This window comes from Bufo gargarizans, chromosome 1 (genome assembly GCF_014858855.1).
Source record: "Bufo gargarizans isolate SCDJY-AF-19 chromosome 1, ASM1485885v1, whole genome shotgun sequence".
Taxonomy (NCBI): Eukaryota; Metazoa; Chordata; class Amphibia; order Anura; family Bufonidae; genus Bufo; species Bufo gargarizans.
This window is the reverse complement of record NC_058080.1, coordinates 739,291,737-739,311,696: the sequence shown is the minus strand read 5'-3', so window position 1 is coordinate 739,311,696 and position 19,960 is coordinate 739,291,737. Positions and strand designations below refer to the sequence as shown.

At 44.7% G+C, this 19,960-nt stretch overlaps 1 protein-coding gene across 1 annotated transcript; it reads left to right on the top strand.

The window, feature by feature from the left end:
* The first annotated feature begins 14,411 nt into the window (after positions 1–14,411).
* LOC122924939 (gastrula zinc finger protein XlCGF17.1-like) lies at positions 14,412–19,722 on the top strand. The gene is made up of 2 exons (XM_044276474.1): positions 14,412–14,472; positions 18,328–19,722. The coding sequence occupies exons 1-2, from the start codon at positions 14,412–14,414 to the stop codon at positions 19,299–19,301; spliced, it is 1,035 nt and encodes a 344-aa protein (XP_044132409.1). The 3' UTR covers positions 19,302–19,722.
* The last annotated feature ends 238 nt before the right edge of the window (positions 19,723–19,960 follow it).

The window sequence follows — 19,960 nt, the reverse complement described above, 5'->3', positions numbered from 1 at the left end:
AGGATGTGGCACAGGAGGGGGAGGAGGAAGATGGATCATTTCATAGGGTTTCCGGACAGTCATTCACAAGTGGCTCAGAGGATGGGTTCCTGCACCCACAAACGCCAGGTACACAATTGTCCAGCCAGGGCACAGTTCTGGAGGATGACGAGGTGGAGGAGGAGGAACCATGTTCACAGCAGGGTGGCACCAAGACCAGCTCATGGCCATCACTGGTGCGTGGCTGGGGGGATACAGAGGACACAGATGATACACCTCCCACAAAGAACAGCTTTTCGTTGCCTCTGGGTAGCCTGACACACATGAGCGATTACATGCTGCAGTGTCTCCGCAATGACCGGCGAGTTGCCCACATTCTAACTTGTGCTGATTACTGGGTGGCCACGCTGCTGGATCTCCGTTACAAGGACAATGTACCGTCCTTAATTCCCTCACTGGAGTGTGATCGTAAGATGCGCGAGTACAAGCGCACACTGGTAGATGCGCTGCTGGTGGCATTCCCACCTGACAGCGGGGGCAAAGTGGAAGCACAAGGCGGAGGAAGAGGTCTCCAACGCCGCTGGGGCACCGCCAGCCCCTCAGAAGGCAGGGTTAGCGCGGCCGAAATGTGGAAAAGCATGGCCGAAATATCCACAGCCAATGTGGACAAGCTCACGTTCATTAAAATGAACCAGGCATGGATCCCACAGGACATGTATACCAGCCTTTGTTATACTACAGCACAATTGCTCATTCTTGTATTTTGTATATTTCACTCTTTTGGAGTGTACCCTAATTTAAAAAAAACCTGTGTTGGCTACATCGTCCTCCTCCACCACTGTTTCCACCGCCTCCTCAAACTCCTACTCCATATGGACCTCCACCTCATAAATCAAGTTCTTTTTTTATTTGTACGTATTTTATTTTATGTAATTTCACTAATTTGTCTGTTACATTTTGGGTGAAATTCACCAATTTTTGGGTGTGGTATACCCATGCTCTACCTAGTAGACAGGTAAAAAAAAAATCACTAATTTGTCTGTTACATTTTCAGGTGAAATTCACACATTTTTGGGTGTGATATACCACTGCTATGCCTGGTAGACATGTAAAGAACATTCTCTAATTTGTCAGTTACATTTTTGCGTGAAATTCACCAATTTTTGGGTGTGATATACCCATGCTATACCTAGTAGACAGGTAAAAAAAAAATACTAATTTGTCTGTTAAATTTTCGGGTGAAATTCACCAATTTTTGGTGATATACCCATGATCTACCTAGTAGACAGGTAAAAAAATGTCTCTAATTTGTCTGTTACATTTTCGGGTGAAATTCACCAATTTTTGGGTGTGATATACCACTGCTATACCTAGTAAACAGGTTAAAAAAAATCACTAATTTGTTCCATTTTTAGGTGAAATTCACCAATTTTGGGGTCTGATATACCACTGCTCTATGTAGTAGACAGGTAAAAAAAAATCACTTACTTTTCTGTTACATTTTCGGGTGACATTCAAAATTTTTTGGCTGTGATAGATCCCTGCTCTACCTAGTAGACAGGTTAATACATTTCATAAATTTTCCTGTTACATTCTTGGGTTGACATTTACATTTTTTTGCCGTGAATAAACCCCTGCTCTGCATAGGTGACAGGGACCGAATTTTTTAAAATAATCTGTTCCATTGGTGGTTGACATTAACCCATTTCTGGCAAAAAAAACTGCTCTGCATAGGTTAGAGGGACTTAAATTTCTAAAATTCATCTTTAATTGGCCCTTTCATTCGATCCTTCTGCTTTAACAACTTGTCCCACATTTCCGCTTCATCCCTCTGCAGCCAATTTTTACAGCCATTTTACTGCTCAAAAGTTCGGGTCCCCATTGATTTCAATGGGGGTTCGGGGTCAAGTTCGGGTCCTGAACTCAAACTTTTTTGTGAAGTTCGGCCGAACCCGAACATCCAGGTGTCCGCTCAACTCTATACCTGACCACACCACCAGGCAAAGGCATCATCGTCTTGCATAAGCCAGGGAACATCTACTCTGGACGAGGGACCAGTCATCTATTTTTATACCCAGGACTGTGATAAGGGGACATCCTCTCCATCTAAAGGAAAGAAGGTTTCTCCACCAACATAGAAGCGGATTCTTTACAATAAGAGCAGTGAGACTTAGCCTGAGGAGGTGGTGATGGTGAGTTCACTAAAAGAGCTCAAGAGAGGCCTGGATGTATTTCTGGAGTGTAATAATATTACAGTTTACAATTATTAGATTTCTGGAGAAGGGTCGTTGAGCCAGGGAGTTATTCTGATTGCCTGATTGGAGTAGGGAAGGAATTGGTTTTCCTTAAAATGAAAATTTGTTTCTCCCTCAAGAAGGTTTTTTGCCTTCCTCTGGATCAACTTGGCAGGATAACTTGGTGGACAGATGTCATTTTCAGCCTTATAAACTATGTTTCTCTGTAATTTGGGCTCTCCCTGTTCAATAACGAATGTTCTTTCAAGACAATATCTGACAATGTTTGTAAAATATGTGAATCTTCAGAGACTCTTAAAATACTCCCAAAGAAGAGGCCTAAGTAGTCTTGACAGGTTGCAATTGTGTCATCTTTTTTTCAGTCATTAAAAGGTATCAACTACTGAGGAATCTCAATTTCTATTTACTGGTTAACACAGGACAAATATATTTTTACAGAAACCACCTAGCACAGTGCACAACGCTGTTTCTGACCTCACAAGTTCTGGAAAAGCATAGTTTGCTTTGCTTTGCTATTTTTGTAACTCCCATAGGTCATCAATATCTGATCAGTGGGGGTCCGACACCCAGCACCAACGCCGATCAGCTGTTTGACAAGCAGGCGTGCTCCATACAAGCATTTGTTTTCGGCATTATGTGTAAATAAACACTGAAATTTGAATTACGAACTTGTATTTGGACTCTGTACTGCGCCCGCTTATCCTAACTACCAGAGCGAATCCCAACAATATGCATAAAAGTTAAGATTTTACTGCGACCATACCTCCGTTTGCAGTAATACAGGCTGATATAAAGGGACTTATCCAGGAATTGATAATGATTTACATTGCTCGGGGAAGGGGGGGGGGGGGGGGGGGGGGGATTCAGCACTCCCACAGATCAGCTGTTTCAGGGAGCTGCTGCGCTCACCGCTCAGATGGGAGCTCTCCAACCACAGCACCGTACATCGTATAGTGGCTGTCCTTGGTATTGCAGCTCAGCCCCATTGACTTGAATGTCATTGGCCTAGGAAAAGGCTGCAGAACTCACGGACCGCCAGCCTCTTCTAACAGCTGATTGGCCGGACCCCCACCGATCCGATATTAATGACCAATCCAGAAGACCCCTTTAATTCACCATGATCTATTCTACCCGGCAGTAGTGCGGAGATCACGGTGACCGATGCTTGTTAAGTTTTATATTTACACATTTTTATCTGTCTTGTGTGGTTTGTGGTTATATGTTTAATAAAACAGTTGGATGAGAAAGTTTGTATTTTTTATATTATTACAACAATAAAGTTGGAATTAGACTACTTTCACATCTGTGGCAAAAATTCTGACAGGCAGTTCCAGCAGAGGAACTCCGGACCCAGCAGTGCCCGAGTTCTCCGGACCCAGCAGTGCCAGGTTCTCCGGACCCAGCAGTGCCCGAGTTCTCCGGACCCAGCAGTGCCCGAGTTCTCCGGACCCAGCAGTGCCCGAGTTCTCCGGACCCAGCAGTGCCTGAGTTCTCCGGACCCAGCAGTGCCCGAGTTCTCCGGACCCAGCAGTGCCCGAGTTCTCCGGACCCAGCAGTGCCCGAGTTCTCCGGACCCAGCAGTGCCCGAGTTCTCCGGACCCAGCAGTGACGGAGTTCTCCGGACCCAGCAGTGACGGAGTTCTCCGGACCCAGCAGTGACGGAGTTCTCCGGACCCAGCAGTGACGGAGTTCTCCGGACCCAGCAGTGACGGAGTTCTCCGGACCCAGCAGTGACGGAGTTCTCCGGATCCAGCAGTGCCCGAGTACTACGGATCCAGCAGTGCCCGAGTTCTCCGGACCCAGCTCTGCCGGATGCTACCGGAATGCCCGCCAGCCCCATTAACTATAAAAACTGGAGAGGGATCTGGCAGGTAAGTAATCATTTATGGGGTCATTTATCAAACTGGTGTAAAGTAGAACTGGCTAAGTCGCCCATAGCAACCAATCAGATTTATCCTTTCATTTTTTACAGCTCTTTTGGAACATGAAAGGTGGAATCTGGTTGGTTGCTAGGGGCGACTAAGCCAGTTCTACTTTACACCAGTTTGATAGACGACCCCACTACTCTTTATTAGAGTGGTTTCCTCTTAGAACCGGACAACCCCTTTAAATGTGTTTAGTTGGCTATGTACTTCCATTCTGTCACTAAGACGCCACGTTGTCTGAAATGTGTAGGGTACCGGCACATGTTGCGGAATTTTCACGTTTTTCTGCGTGGATTCCCATGCACTTGTGATCGGATCGATTATTTAGGGACATTCCTAATTTTACATATAAAAAAAAAAAAACGTCCGAACTATCAAAATGAAAAAGAAAAAAAGATTTCGATGTGCTAGTAAAAAATACAACTTGTCGCTCAAGAATCCGACATAATAAGGGCTCACGCACGCGACCGGATGTATTTTGCAGTAGTGCATAACACAGATCTGCAAAAAAAGGATGACATCCGTATTGCATCCGTTTTCTTTGCAGATGCATTATAACAATACCTCTCATTGTCCGCAAAACGGACAAGAATAGGACATGCTCTATTTTTTGGGGGAACGGACATACAGAAACAGAACTCACACTGAGTCATTCCTGGGTTTTCTTGCGGACCCACTGAAGTGAATGATTCCGCAAACCGACCTGTAAAAAAATTGAATGGAAAAAAATACGTTTGTGTGCATAAGCCCTAAGGCTGCATGGAAAGAAAAGTAAAAAGTTTTGGATCTTGGAAGGCAGGGAGGAAAAAACTAAAGCGCAAAAACTAAAAATTTTAAAAATTACATAAAACAGAGTCAAAACAAATAAAAAGGTAAAAAAGACAGATATAGAATGAGGCAGGAAGGAAAAAAATGAAAACCCAAGAACGAAAAATTTACTTTAAATGAAATTCATGTTAATAAAGGATAAAGAAGATAAAATTCTGATTATATGTAAAAAGCACAGATAGAAGTATAACTAATACTGGGAGACGGGCTTCATCTCCTCATCTCCCCAGCAGCCCCCATACAGGAACCAGTGCGCTCTGCTCTGTAGAGACACCTCTAGAATGGGGTCTCTATGAGCAGCTCCTGTCAGCAGTGATCGGCCAGAGTGGAGCTGCTCCTGGGAGATCCTGCCTCCAGCAACTCCAGTCACAGCCCTGACTACCGACCAGGACCTGCCCAGTATCTGCTGCACTGCCAGAGCTGAAGGACCTGCGGTGACGTCACCGTCATGTGATGGGGCGGGGCTCTGCTGCAATATAGACCACATGATATTGACATCATCACCTAGCAGAACTGAAGGACCTGAACTGAGATCACTGTCATATGATCATTGGCTCTACTGCCTAGCTCCGCCCCCTGCACTGATCACATGTCGGTGACGTCACCCCAGGTCCTTCAGCTCTGGCAGTGCGGCAGACACTGGGCAGGTCCTTCAGCTCTGGCAGTGCAGCAGATACTGGGCAGGTCCTGGTCGGTAGTCAGGGCTCTTGTTCTCTCTGGTATCAGCCATTCCTCCAGCCTGCAGGTAAGATGAGCTGTGAGGAGACAGTGTGGTGGAGAGCTCAGACATGTCACCTCTGGAGATTCTCCTCCATTACAGACAAGGAATCCTTCTCTGCTCCTCAGCTTAGTATGATGGGAGTAGTAGTGGGGAGAGTGGGGGTTGTCATCATGCACTGGCCCCTGACTGTCCTGGTAAGGGGCCCCTGCATCCAGGAGGAGAATAATCGTAGCGGGGGCCCGGCCTGAGCTCAGCTCTCTCCAGTCTCTTCTCCAGGAGTTCTGGACACAGCTGAGCACAGCCCAGAGGTGGGACCTGCATCTATCAGACATTTATCTCCTGTGGAGCCACCGGAAAACTCCATTTTGGGGCCCCTGGGATCCAAGTGGTGGGGGCTCTGAGAAGCGGGGCCCCTCCAGGCTCAGGAAGTGCGGTTCTGGAGATGACATCTGGTCTTGTCCCCTGGATGATTTCCTCTCTTCTCATAAAGGCGCCTGCAGTACTAGAAGCCTCCAGCTCCTCCAGTTCTCTCCTCTTCTCCTGAATGACCACCAAGGATGGACAGGAAGGAGATCAGCAGAAGAATATTAGACCTCACTTTGGAGATCATCTCCCTGCTGAGCGGAGAGGTAAACTTTTCTAGATTTCTCTCCTCTTTATTGTATTCTGTAACAAGTCAGACATCGGGAAGGAGAATCCATCATAGGAAGTGATAGGAAGCGTCCAGGGACCTGGAGAACGGCCTCCAGACCTTCCAAGTGATGGAGAACCTGAAGATCAGCCCACAGTATGGTGAGTGATGTGTCATGTGACCAATAGTCATGTTGTAGGAGCCATGAGAAGGTAAGTAGGCACGTTGTACCAGGAGGAGAGGGCCGGAGGAGAGCACATGGCCCCTGAAGGGTTTATTCTCTAAGTATCTCTCTCCATCCACAGGAGTACACAATAGTGAAGAAGACATCGGGGGACTGTGTGACTCCCATCATCCATCTCCAGGAGTCAGGAGGGCGGAGAAGGACCCCTCACCCCATCACAGAGCCTCCACCTCACCCCCTGATACATGAGCAGAAGATCCTAGAACTCACCCACAAGATGATGGAGCTGCTGACTGGAGAGGTGACACTGCTGGGAATGCTGGGAAATTCTCCAGTAACAGCACTGGAGGGGTCTGGGTGATGACGGTGTCATTGTGTTGTCAGGTTCCTATAAGGTGTCAGGACGTCACTGTCTATTTCTCCATGGAGGAGTGGGAGTATATAGAAGGACACGAGGATCTGTACAAGGAGGCCATGATGGAGGAGCACCAGCCTCTTATATCACAAGGTAAGAGCCGCCATGTGCAGTGTGTACACGTGTGTGCAGTGACATGTACTGGAGGAGCACCAGCCTCTTATATCACAAGGTAAGAGCCGTCATGTGCAGTGTGTACACGTGTGTGCAGTGACATGTAATGGAGGAGCACCAGCCTCTTATATCACAAGGTAAGAGCCGTCATGTGCAGTGTATACAAGTGTGTGCAGTGACATGTAATGGAGGACACCAGCCTCTTATATCACAAGGTAAGAGCCGTCATGTGCAGTGTATACAAGTGTGTGCAGTGACATGTAATGGAGGAGCACCAGCCTCTTATATCACAAGGTAAGAGCCGTCATGTGCAGTGTATACAAGTGTGTGCAGTGACATGTAATGGAGGACACCAGCCTCTTATATCACAAGGTAAGACCCGTCATGTGCAGTGTATACACGTGTGTGCAGTGACATGTAATGGAGGAGCATCAGCCTCTTATATCACAGGGTAAGAGCCGTCATGTGCAGTGTATACACGTGTGTGCAGTGACATGTAATGGAGGAGCACCAGCCTCTTATATCACAAGGTAAGACCCGTCATGTGCAGTGTATACACGTGTGTGTGCAGTGACATGTACAGACGTGGTGTGAACAAGGCCTTACACTGACAATCTCTGCCCTCCCCCACCCCCACAATAGATGGCTGCTCTATAATACACGGCATCTGCAGTACTTGGAGAAGACAGAGGTGTCAGTGCTACAGTCCTATAGTAACACGTGGTGCACAGAACCCCGGTGCCATGTGTTACTATGGTAACAGCCCCCAGCTATTCGGCAGTGACCTGCAGGGGGCAGTACAGGGGCTTCTATAAGGAGCGGCCAGGTCCTGTCTACATGAGTGTGGAGAAGCTCGGGTTCTGCTCGGTCTCAGAACGTATTATCACTGCGCTGTAACTCCATGCTGGGGTCAGTCCAGTGACCTGGCCCTAAGATCGGAGACCTGGGGGCCATTGTCAGGTGGTGAGATGTCAGGATTCAGCGTCTCCATACTATGGAGCACATTAGCTGAGAGGACGGTTTATGTTTCCTATAGTGACCACAACACAACAGCTCGCAGAACGTCTGAGGACATGTGACTGTTGTATTTTAGAAGCAATCAATAGATTTTCTGTTATAGCCCCTTGTCGGACTATTAAGTGGTTAAAAAAGTAAAAAACAAACAAACGTTTATTAAATAAGAAACATTCCAATAAATAAAAATACGCTTTTCAATAAAAAAAATGCAAAAATAAAATCTCCCGTACATGTTTGGTATCACCGCGTCAATCCACACTGTACCGATATCATGTAAATTATCCCCTTTGGTCAACGTCGTAAAAAAATGCCAGAATTGCTAATTCCAGCCCTCTCACAACTGCTTAGAAAGAAAAATTAAAAGATGATAATTACTCTCACCGGTAATTGGATTTTCCGTATAGCCTCCACAACGGCACTATGCAGGAGGTTACTCTGCCTCCCAGGGACAGGAAACAACGTGGAGAACAAAGATTTAAAAGCCTCCTCCCCTTCACCTTCTCCAGTAAATATCCAAGAACTCCGGATGATGCTGAAAATAATTTTGATTTGGGAGAGAACAATACACTTGAACGAAATATTAAATCAGAAGATACAGGCAAGATGATTAGGGTGGGAAATCCCAGTGCCGTTGTGGAGGCTAGACGGAAAGTCCAATTACCGGTAAGAGTAATTATCATCTTTTCCGTACGCCTCCCCAACGGCACTAAGCAGGAGGATTAACAAAGGAACAAGACTAGGGAGGGACTGCTGCAGACAAGACTTTTCGTCCAAAGGACAAGTCCCTGTTAGCCAAAACATCAAGTCTATAATGATTAAAGAAAGTTGATGGAGTGGACCAGGTCCAGGACTGGAAGTAGATATTGTTCTAGTTCAGTGATGGGCAAACTACGGCCCGTGGTCCTTTTTATCCGTCCCGCAGAGCTGCTAATGCGACTGCAATGGGAAGTGACGGAGCCGGCGTTGAGTTCAGGCGGCGATTAAGGATTGCAGCTTCCGGATTCTATGCTTTCTCCCAGGGCCGTTTCTACAACCGGGCGAGGAGGACAGAAGAGGGGAACGCTGTCAGCCGGAGTGGAGATGTCCCTGACAAACTGGAGGAACGTCTTTCATGTTCTAAGATAGATCTTAGACGTGACTGGTTTTCTGCTGGATAAAAGGGTGTCCATGACCGCATCAGATAACCCTTTTTATTTCAGGATAGACCGTTCAAATTCCAGGCAGTAAGATTCAAATGGTTGATCGTTGGGTGCCAGGCCGGACCCTGTAAAAGAAGGTCCGGGATCTGAGGAAGGATCCAGAAATCCCCTTTGGAGAGACTAAGAAGCAGGGGAAACCACGATCTCCTTGGCCAATATGGGGCTATTAGAATCACATGAGAGCCTTCTTCTGCTACCTTCATCAGGACCCTTGAGATCAGTTGGATCGGAGGGAAAGCATATAGAAGTCCCACATGCCAGGGACCCGAAAATGCATCCACTCTTGTCGGATTGTCTTTGAACGAGAGGGAAAAAAATTGATTTGTCTGCTTGTTTTTCTTGGAAGCAAAGAGATCTAGGCTTGGAGGACCCCATCTCCTGCAAATTTCTAGAATGATCGACTTGTGGAGACTCCACTCCCCTGGATTCAGTGTTTTCCTGCTTAAAAAATTCGCTGGAGTATTTTCTTCCCATTTTAGATAGACTGCGGATATTGATCTTATGTGTATCTCGGCCCAGGAGAAGATCTGGAATGCTGTGCTAGTTTGCATGGATTGCAAGACAGCTGATGCATCTTTCCCCGATATGGCCCCATCTAAATCTGTAATTGTATTTTTTGGTCTGGTCGGACGACTTGAGTCAGTTAGATAGTTTTGAATAGCTGTACTAAGAGGAAGGTTAGGGGGGCATGAAGAGGATAGATTGTATAATGGCTGGTAGTAATGAGCAAATTCATCTGCAATCTTATGTGGGTCATTCGTTTTTTATCTCATTATTGAAGAAATTTTAGGTAGAAAATAACGCACTCTTTGTTCTCTTAAAGGCCTAGCTAATGTCCGACTGCTCTTATTATTCGAAAAAGTGTCATCTGCCCCTTGCCAACAGGCCCTCGTTTGTATATCAAGCTTATCCTTACGTTTTTACGAGCTAACAAAAGAGCGTTATGAATAGCGGGAACACTTACGTGAGTGTTCAAGCGAGGCAATCTCAATTGTCTGCAGCACACTCTTTCTGTAGTCTTGCTTCATGTTTTACGAACATCCCCCTAACTACACATTTATCAGCGGCCCACACAGTGAGGGGCGAAGTATTCTACACAGGGTTTTCATCAAAATAGTGACTAAGAGTCATGTAGACATTTTGGGAAACCACTAGGTCCTGTAGACATTGGTGAGGAGAGGGAGGACTTAATTGAGACATGGGGCATTGCATGGTCTGAAAAAGTTATTGAGTCTATATGTGAGGAGGAGAGAAGGGGAATAGTCTATGCGAAAATAAACATCTCTAACCGGGAAATAAAAGGTATAATCATGACCATCAGGATGAACGGAGCTCCATACATCCACCAACTGGTCAGGGTGAAAAAGACGTTTAAGACGATGAAGGTAAGAAAAGGCCAGGTGTGAGGCTCCTCTAGAGACATCTATTAAAGGTTTGATGGCAAAATTTAAATTCCTTCCGACCATTACTATCGGTGTGAGTGACGGTCCGTTCCCAGGAGACACTTCTAGAAATAAGAATATTAACTCCACAAGATTTAGATTTGGAAAAACAGCTATAATAAAAAACAGGGTATCAAGGGGAATGAAAAACAGGCATACAGTGCCTTGCAAAAGTATCCCCCCCCCCCTTGACTTTTTTCGTATTTTGTTACATTACAGCCTTAAGTTCAATGTTTTGTTAATCTGAATTTTATGTGATGGATCAGAACACAATAGTCTAAGTTGGTGAAGTGAAATGAGAAAAATATATAAATAAAACTATTGTTTAGAAATAGAAAACAGAAAATTGGCATGTGCCTATGTATTCACCCCTTTTGTTAGGAAAACCATAAAAAGCTCTGGTGCAACCAATTACCTTCAGAAGTCACATAATTAGTGAAATGATGTCCGCCTGTGTGCAACCTAAGTGTCACGTGATCTGTCATTACATATGCACACCTTTTTTGAAAGGCCCCAGAGGCTGCAACACCTAAGCAAGAGGCATCACTGACCAAACACTGCCATGAAGACCAAGGAACTCTCCAAACAAGTAAAGGACAATGTTGTTGAAAAGTCAGGGTTAGGTTATAAAAAAAATATCCAAATCTTTGATGATCCCTAGGAGCACCATCAAATCTATCATAACCAAATGGAAAGAACATGGCACAACAGCAAACCTGCCAAGAGACGGGCCGCCCACCAAAACTCACGGACCAGGCAAGGAGGGCATTAATCAGAGAAGCAGCACAGAGACCTAAGGTGACCCTGGAGGAGCTCCAGAGTTTCACAGCAGAGACTGGAGTATTGGTACATAGGACGACAATAAGCCGTACGCTCCATAGAGTTGGCCTCTATGGCAGAGTGGCCAGAAGACATCCATTACTTTCAGCTAAAGACAAAAAGGCACGTTGTGAGTTTGTGAAAAGGCATGTGGGAGACTCCCAAAATGTATAGAGGAAGGTGCTCTAGTCTGATGAGACTGAAACTGAACTTTTCGGCCATCAAAGAAAACGCTATGTCTGGCGCAAACCCAACACATCACATCACCCAAAGAACACCATCCCCACAGTGAGACATGGTGGTGGCAGCATCATGCTGGGGGATGGGACTGGGAAACTGGTCAGAGTTGAGGGAAAGATGGATGGTGCTAAATACAGAGATATTCTTCAGCAGAAGCTGTACCACTCTGTGTGTGATCTGAGGCTCGGACGGAGGCTCACCTTCCAGCAGGACAATAACCCCAAACACACTGCACAAGCAACACTTGGGTGGTAAATATGTTTGAATGGCTTAGTCAAAGCCCAGATCTCAATCCAATAGAAAATCTGTGGTCAGACTTAAAGATTGCTGTTCACAAGAGCAAACCATCCAACCTGATGGAGCTGGAGAAGTTTTGCAAGGAGAATATGGGCAAAAATCCCAGTGGTAAGATGTGGCAAGCTCATAGAGACTTACCAAGAGCGATTTGGAGCTGTGATTGCCGCAAAAGGTGGCTCCACAAAGTATTGACTTTAGGGGGGTGAATAGTTATGCACATTGACTTTTTCTGTTATTTTGTCCTATTTGTTGTTTGCTTCACAATAAAAAAAAAAAAACATCTTCAAAGTTGTGGGCATGTTATGTAAATTAAATGATGCAAATCCTCAAACAATCCATGTTAATTCCATGTTGTGAGGCACCAAAACACGAAAAATGTCAAGGGTGAATACTTTTGCAAGGCAATGTAGATCCCTGACAGGAATGTGTTTCCTGCATACCTTTTTGCTCCAATGGCTCAAAAGAAGCTGGAGGATGGAGGACCTCTTTTCCGGTGTATTCAGCCAATTGGTGTGATGGGATGCAAAGGATATGGTAGACATGGTCACAGCCTGGAGACAGAAGGAAAAAAGAGAAGAAAAAAAAAGGAGGGGGGGAGTGTTAGACGAAGAGGAAGGAAGCTAATCAAGCTATGTACCCAACCTGGCTAATCCAGAGCAGGTAAAAAGAAGAACGAAAAGAACAAAATAAACACACAATGGAAAATTCCACTAAGCGAATCCTGAGATGTCCAAGAGTGAACAAGCCAGGACACACAGTCTACTGGGGGAGAGGACAAGCTGTTATGAGTCACAGGTACAAAGGAGAAGAAATAATGAGTAAGAAAAAAAATTAATACAGAAACAAAAGATTTTAAGTATCCGGTCAGGATCTAAGAAAACTAGGCAGAACACGGTAACTTAGTGATCACTGACACACCACTACGAAGTGTTCAGTCAGAATAGGTGACCAATGTTAAACAAACCCTATCATCAACTGTAGGCCGGCAAGGCAAAGGTACACTGTGGCACCTGCTGAAACTAGCCCTACATATAACTAGGCCCTGGGAGTCCATGGGAGCTTCAGCCACATCCCATTCTAAGGGGGTTTCTCCCGTAGATGAAGGTACAGAAGAAGAAGGTCTCTGTTGAGGCTTGCAGCGATCCCATTGAGGAAGTGGAGGAGCCTGGGATAGAGAAGAAGGAAAGTCCAGCCAGTTTGGCAGGGAGAGGCTAGAGGGTTACAAGAAGTGCACCAAATCCTCAGATGAGATGGAATGGGAGGCCCCATCGGTATGTTCCTTCATCTTCGGTGACTGTTTGTAGTAGAGGTTTAAGAAGATGTCCCATTGCCAGGGTGCATCTGGAAACATCTGGCAATAAATGAATCTGAGCACCTGCAAATGAGGTTGGCCCCTGTCTCCAGGCCTGTTCCATAATCTACTTCTTTTTCTCTGAGGATGTGCACTCTACAAAGAACATCTCGGGATGTAGAATTATCAGGGCGTTTCGGGTCCATAACACAATGAACTGTAACCAAATTCCCACTTTCGCTGGTCTGGTTAGAACAGTATTAAAAATTGTCACTGCAGAGCACAGCTCATTAGTAGGAACAGTTTCATGGATTACACACAATTTGATATTATTACGACGACCCCTCTTTTCCTAATCATCAATTAGAAGTAGATGTTTGTTTAGGGTGCATTGTAGAGAAAGGGTCTCCTCAACATTAGAGAGGCGGGTGTCTAGGGCAGTGGTGGCTTGTGCCTGGGGATTCAATTGGGTGAAAAAGCCTTGAATGTCTCCCTTGACGCATGAAATGACCTGTTCCTGTCTTCTTCCCATAGTGCTGTCTGTCCCCCAGGTAAGTGGCACACACATGCACTTCGCCACATGATGTAATGTGATTCTTCAGATTCTGTTTATTCTACCATTGCTCCGTTTTAGATGCTCAGGGACCCGTTGTGGGCATCTCAGCACAGGTGGTGAGGAGCATAATATTGTTATTCCACCCTGATAATCCCTGATAGATCTACAGGAGGCCTTGTATTCAGTCACTGTGCGCTTGTGTCTCCACAGATGGATCCAGGAGAAGAAAACCACCAGAGAGATGTCCCCGTCCTCTGTATTCCCAGGACCGTCCAGAGGAGAAGGTCCCAGAGAATCCTCAGGTAGATGGAGCTGAGCCCTATACACATCTATATAGGGGGGTCCTGCAGTCTTAGAGGGGTCATAGATTGTGGGGGTCTCTTCTGTGGATCTGTTAGATTTCCCACCTGTCTGCTGTATTGTACTGAATTGTTACAGATTACAAATCAGGGGGAAGCTCTGACTGATATTAAAGTGGAGGATGAAGAAGAGTGGATGATGGGCGATCCCCCGTGTAAGAGTGAGGTGGAGGAGGACATTCCAGGAGATGTCACCACAGGTATGGAATCATGAATGGAGAAAGTGACTTCAGATTCTGTCCTTGGTGCCTTCAGGGCAGGAGGAGAATCTGATCACTGGCTGCTGCTCTTTAATTGGAGATGTCCCCATCACATCATGAAGGGTTCCCCTATCCAGCTGACATCTGCCGACCACATGACTTCCCCTCTTTGTTGCCCCACCTCCTTAGACAGAATGTGACAGTTACTTCTTTAACCCCTTAGTGACCACCCATACGCCTTATTACGGCGGTCACTAAGGTGCCTTCGGCTGGGCTGCCGCTTTTTCACAGGGTAGTGGGGACCCGGCTCTCATATGAGAGCCGCGGTCCTGCTCTAACAGCCCGGACTGACAGGAGTGCCGATCCGGGCAGTTTAATGCTTTATATGTCACGGGCAATGGCACCTGCTGGCCAAGTTATAACACCTCAGGTCCGGCAATCCTAGGCCTCCCAAAGTTTTGGGTAGTTGCAACTTAGCCAGCAATATCCTAGGCCTCCTTCTCGCCCATATGAAAGATCTAAATGCAGATTCCAGAGTGTTAATATCGGAGTATTTAAGGAGGAGAGGAATGGTTTGCATGGGGTAGAGGAGCTTTGGTATACACATCATTTTTAAATTAAAAGCTGACCCCCCCCAGTTACAATAAATATTTCATCCAGCGCTCTATATCAACTAGAATCTTTTTAATCCATGGTGAATAGTTTAATATATACAGGGATTCTTGTAGTTTCCCAATGTGGATGCCCAGATACTTTATGGGTCTGGAAGCTATTTGTATTGGCATGTCTTGATGGATTGCAGCCCAGGAACAGAAGCTCCAACTTGGTTGCATTTACCTTGAAACCTGACTGGTTGCCAAACTCTGCCAAGAGCTGGAATAGGTGTTTCAAGTCTCTGTGTGGGTGTTCCAAGAAGACCAACAGGTCATCAGCGAAGAGTGCATGTTTGATCTCTGTACTGCCTATCCTGATGCCCTCTATATTGTTTCTTATTCCTAGTTTGAGGGACAATGGTTCTATTGCCAGGTGAATATAAGTGGGGAAAGTGGGCAGCCCCGCCTTGTGCCCTTGCACAAGCTGAAAGGGCTGGAGAGAAATCCAGAGGTCTGTATTCTAGCTTGAGGGTTAGTATATGGTGCTGTAAGATATTGCCGAAATGGGCCACGGAATCCCATACTGTCTAATACAATTCCCATCCATCCCCAGTCTACATTGTCAAAAGATTTCTCGGCATCAATAGTGACTATAGCTGGGGATGGATGAGCCGCAGGGCGCATCTTCACCTCGTCTAGGACTGTCAGAACCTTATGAATGTTTGTAACTGCAGCCCTTCCTTGTACAAAGCCTACTTGTGCTGGGGCTATCAACCTCGGCAATATGAGTGCCAGTCTGTCAGCTAGTATTTTAGATGCTATCTTAAGGTCGACATTGATCAATGAGATCGGGCGATATGATGCTGCTAATGTAGGTTTACCAGGTTTTGGCAAAACCTTTATATGTGCCGTATTTGTTTCAGTTGGTATACCTGTACCATGCATGAATCCTGTGTATATTTGGGAGAGTGTAGGGGCTATGTCCTGGGATAATATGCGAAAGAATTCCCCTGTATCATCATCAGGACCAGGAGCCTTACCCAATGTTAGGTTTGAATGGCTTTAGTGACATCTTCTGTGGTAATTGAGGCGTTAAGTGATTCCCTGTCTAGTTCTAATAGTGTTGGTAGTGGGATGTCTTTCAGTCTTCTACTCCCTGTACTGGTTTCAGAGGAGATCCGTACAGAGTGTCTGTCTTAAAAGTCTCTCAGGATCTTATTTATTTCGGGTGAGAGCTCACCCCTCCGTGTCTATCTCTAAGGGTTGGTATATTGGTCGACGGTCTCTGTCCCTTGGCTAATCTGACTAGTAGACTACCTGCTTTATTTCCATAGCGAAATAAATATGCTTTCCACCGTGATTGTGATTTCCCATTGTTCAAGCCATATCTCATATTCTACTTTAGCTCGTTGCCACCTTTTCTGCAAGGAAGGGGATGTGCCATTCTGAAAAGCGGTGTAAGTATCAGAGTGTCACTCAACTGGGCAAGCTTCATCTTGACCGAGCTTTTCCTATTGTACATGTAGGCCATTATTTTTCCTCGGAGTACCGCCTTTCCCGCATCCCATAGTAGTTGAGGATTAGATATCTCCTTGTTTTCATATTTATACTCTAGCCGCCAGCCTTAAAGAAGGTCCTAGAAGTCCTATTCATTGATCAAGTTATAGGGAAATCGCCAATGGAAGTCTTCTCCCTTAGGTATACACCGCCTGAGCAATATCGAGACCGGTAAAAAGGACTGTGACACTGTTGAGGAGAGAACTTCCTGGAGCTCAGGTAGAATTCGGGCAGCAACTTGCACAGCTACATATTTATAGTCTATGTCCAGCCTATCCCCCTCCGTATCTGGACTTGGGTTTTCTGAGTCCATTATGACGAGGGGGTTGCGAGCCTCCATCTTCTTCTGTTTGCGCCGCCATTTTGGCCTCCTTGCAGAGATTTGCAGGATTTCTATTAGATTTGCTCCCCATGGGTATTACGAATCTGTCCATAAACCGGTGATCGACTATTCAAGTAGATTTTCCTGACTGCTTGTAGTGTTGGAGCAATCAGTTTGTAGGGGATAATGCGCTTTGTGGTGCTATAGGGGACGGAGCTCCTAGCACATGCTGCCTTCCATGGTGGCATCGGAACTGGAAGTCCTGCTGGGGCTTTTTATGTTCTTTCAAGAAATAAAAATAATAAAAGCTAAGCAATAAATTACAAGTAAATGATTCCATTGACAAATACAACTCATGTCACAATATACAAGTCACTGAAAAATTTAACTTTTTCTGTAGTTTTGGTAGGAGTAGTGAAACATAAGTCCTCATACAGCCAGAGACAAAAATATAAAAGTTTTAGGTCTTGGAATGTAACAATGGCAAAAAAAAAAAAGATTGGTCATTTAATGACAACCAGCGTAGTCATTAAGTGGTTAACGATGTTTGGTTGTGTTTTTGGCTTCCTTTCGGTGCACTCCAGTCTCCATGATTATCAGGGAGCTCCGATGTCACATGTGATTATTGTACAGACACAGACGTCTCAGTGATGGTCACCTGCACTCACAGGAGATTTTATTAGCTCCACCTTCTTAATTCTTGATAGGACCCTTGTTCCCCTTAGAACATCCTGAATTCTTAGTGTAATGGACCCAACAAGGTGCTGGAAACCTTTATTACAGGTTCTGATTGATGACCTCACTCTGTCTATTCCAATGCATCCTGAAGATGTCTATAAACCTGAGATCTGGGGACTGTTCAGCCATTAGGCTATACAGATCGAATTGTCATGTCCGTGATTTACCTCATGGTAAAGCTATTTTTCTAAATGCAGATGGTGTTCATGATCAGATTCTCAGATGATCAGAGTCTTAACCCTTTGAGGTCATAGCGATTTTCCATTTTTGTTTCTCACTCTGCACCTTCCCAGCGTCCATCTGTTAATTAAATGTCATGCTCCTTTCAGTGTACCTCCTCTCCCGCTGCTGCTGTCTCACACAAGCTTAGTCTAGGTTGCTTTAAAATAACAGCAGAAGGAATTAGGAGCTGTAATTACACACAGGTACACTAAAAGGACCACTAATGATACTGATGTAATCATTATCCAAGTCGTGTCTCAAGACCTGTTTTAAAAGGTTGGACATTAACTTATAGGATAGCTACCTTACATCTGGTGGCATTAGAGGCAGAGCTGGTTTATACATTTATACCCTATATCCAATTACAGCCAGATAGTAATGTCCACTGAAAATAATCACAAATTCCAATTTTTATTTTCACAGAGAATTCCAGTAAAAATATTAAGGGCAAAGCTGTATTATCACTAAATTATAAAGAAGAAGCTGAAGATATCATGCAGCGCTCCTCAGGAGAAAACCTCATTACCCTTGGTGTACACCCAGGACTTCAAAGTACAGATCTATTATATAATCCCCCTCATCATGAGGGACCTTCCCCTGACCAATTACAGATTGTTACCAAAAATACAGGTCAGAAAGGGGATAAAAGCTTTCAGGGTGATAAAGAGTTTACAGAACAATCAAGACTTTTTTCACACAGAAGAATTCACACAGAAGAGCAGCCATACTCCTGTTTAGAATGTGGGAAATGTTTTACAAAAAAATCGTATCTTGTTAAACATAATGTAATTCATACAGGAGAAAAGCCATATTCGTGTTCAGAATGTGGAAAATGTTTTACAAAAAAATCATATCTTGTTGTACATAGGAGAAGTCACACAGGAGAGAAGCCATATTCATGTTCAGAATGTGAGAAATGTTTTACAGATAGATCAAATCTTGTTAGACATAGAATTAGTCACACAGGAGAAAAACCATATTTATGTTCAGAATGTGGGAACTGTTTTACATATAAATCACATCTTGTTGAACATGGGAGAAGTCATACAGGAGAGAAGCCATTTTCATGTACAGAATGTGGTAAATGTTTTACAAAGAGAACATATCTTGTTACACATGAAAGACATCACACAGGAGAGAAGCCATATTCATGTTCGGAATGTGGGAAATGTTTTACAGATAAATCAAAACTTGTTAATCATAAGAGAATTCATACAGGAGAATTTTCATGTATAGAATGTGGGAAGTGTTTTATGATGAGATCACATCTTGTTAGACATGAGAGAAATCACACAGGAGAGAAGCCATATTCATGTTTAGAATGTGGGAAATGTTTTACACAGAAATCATGTGTTGTTAGACATCAGAGAAGTCACACAGGAGAGAAGCCATTTTGATGTTTTATTTTTTTTATGTTTTGTAAGAAGGAACTAAAATTCAAAAACTTAGCAGATCAAGAGAAACTATATTGTTTTTTAGATATGGGAAATGCAATAAGAGCAAAAAAGAATTTTAAATCCATCTTAAGTTAGGCCCCTTTCACACGGGCGAGTTTTTCGCGCGGGTGCAATGCGTGAGGTGAACGCATTGCACCCACACTGAATCCGGACCCATAAATTTCTATGGGGCTGTGCACATTAATGGTGATCTTCACGCATCACTTGTGCGTTGCATGAAAATCGCTGCATGCTCCTCATTGTGCGTTTTTCCACTCATCGCAGGTCCCATAGAAGTGAATGGGGCTGCGTGAAAATCGCAAGCAAGCGCGGATGCGGTGCGATTTTCACGCACGGTTGCTAGGAGATGATTGGGATGGGGACCCGATCATTATTATTGTCGCTTATAACATGGTTATAAGAGAAAATAATAGCATTCTTAATACAGAATGCAAAGTAAATGAGGGATAGAGGGGTTAAATAAATAAATAAATTATAATTTAACTCACCTTAATCCACTTGTTCGCGCAGCCCGGCTTCTCTTTTGTCTTCATCTTTGCTGTGCAGTAGGAAAAGGACCTGCGGTGAAGTCACTGCGCTTATCACATGGTCCATCACAT

Coding starts and splice junctions, on each gene's coding strand:
- LOC122924939 (XM_044276474.1), top strand. CDS start 14,412: ATGGGCGATCCCCCGTGTAAGAGTGAGGTGGAGGAGGACATTCCAGGA. Junction 14,473..18,327: donor TCCAGGAGATGTCACCACAG/GTATGGAATCAT, acceptor TTATTTTCACAG/AGAATTCCAGTAAAAATATT.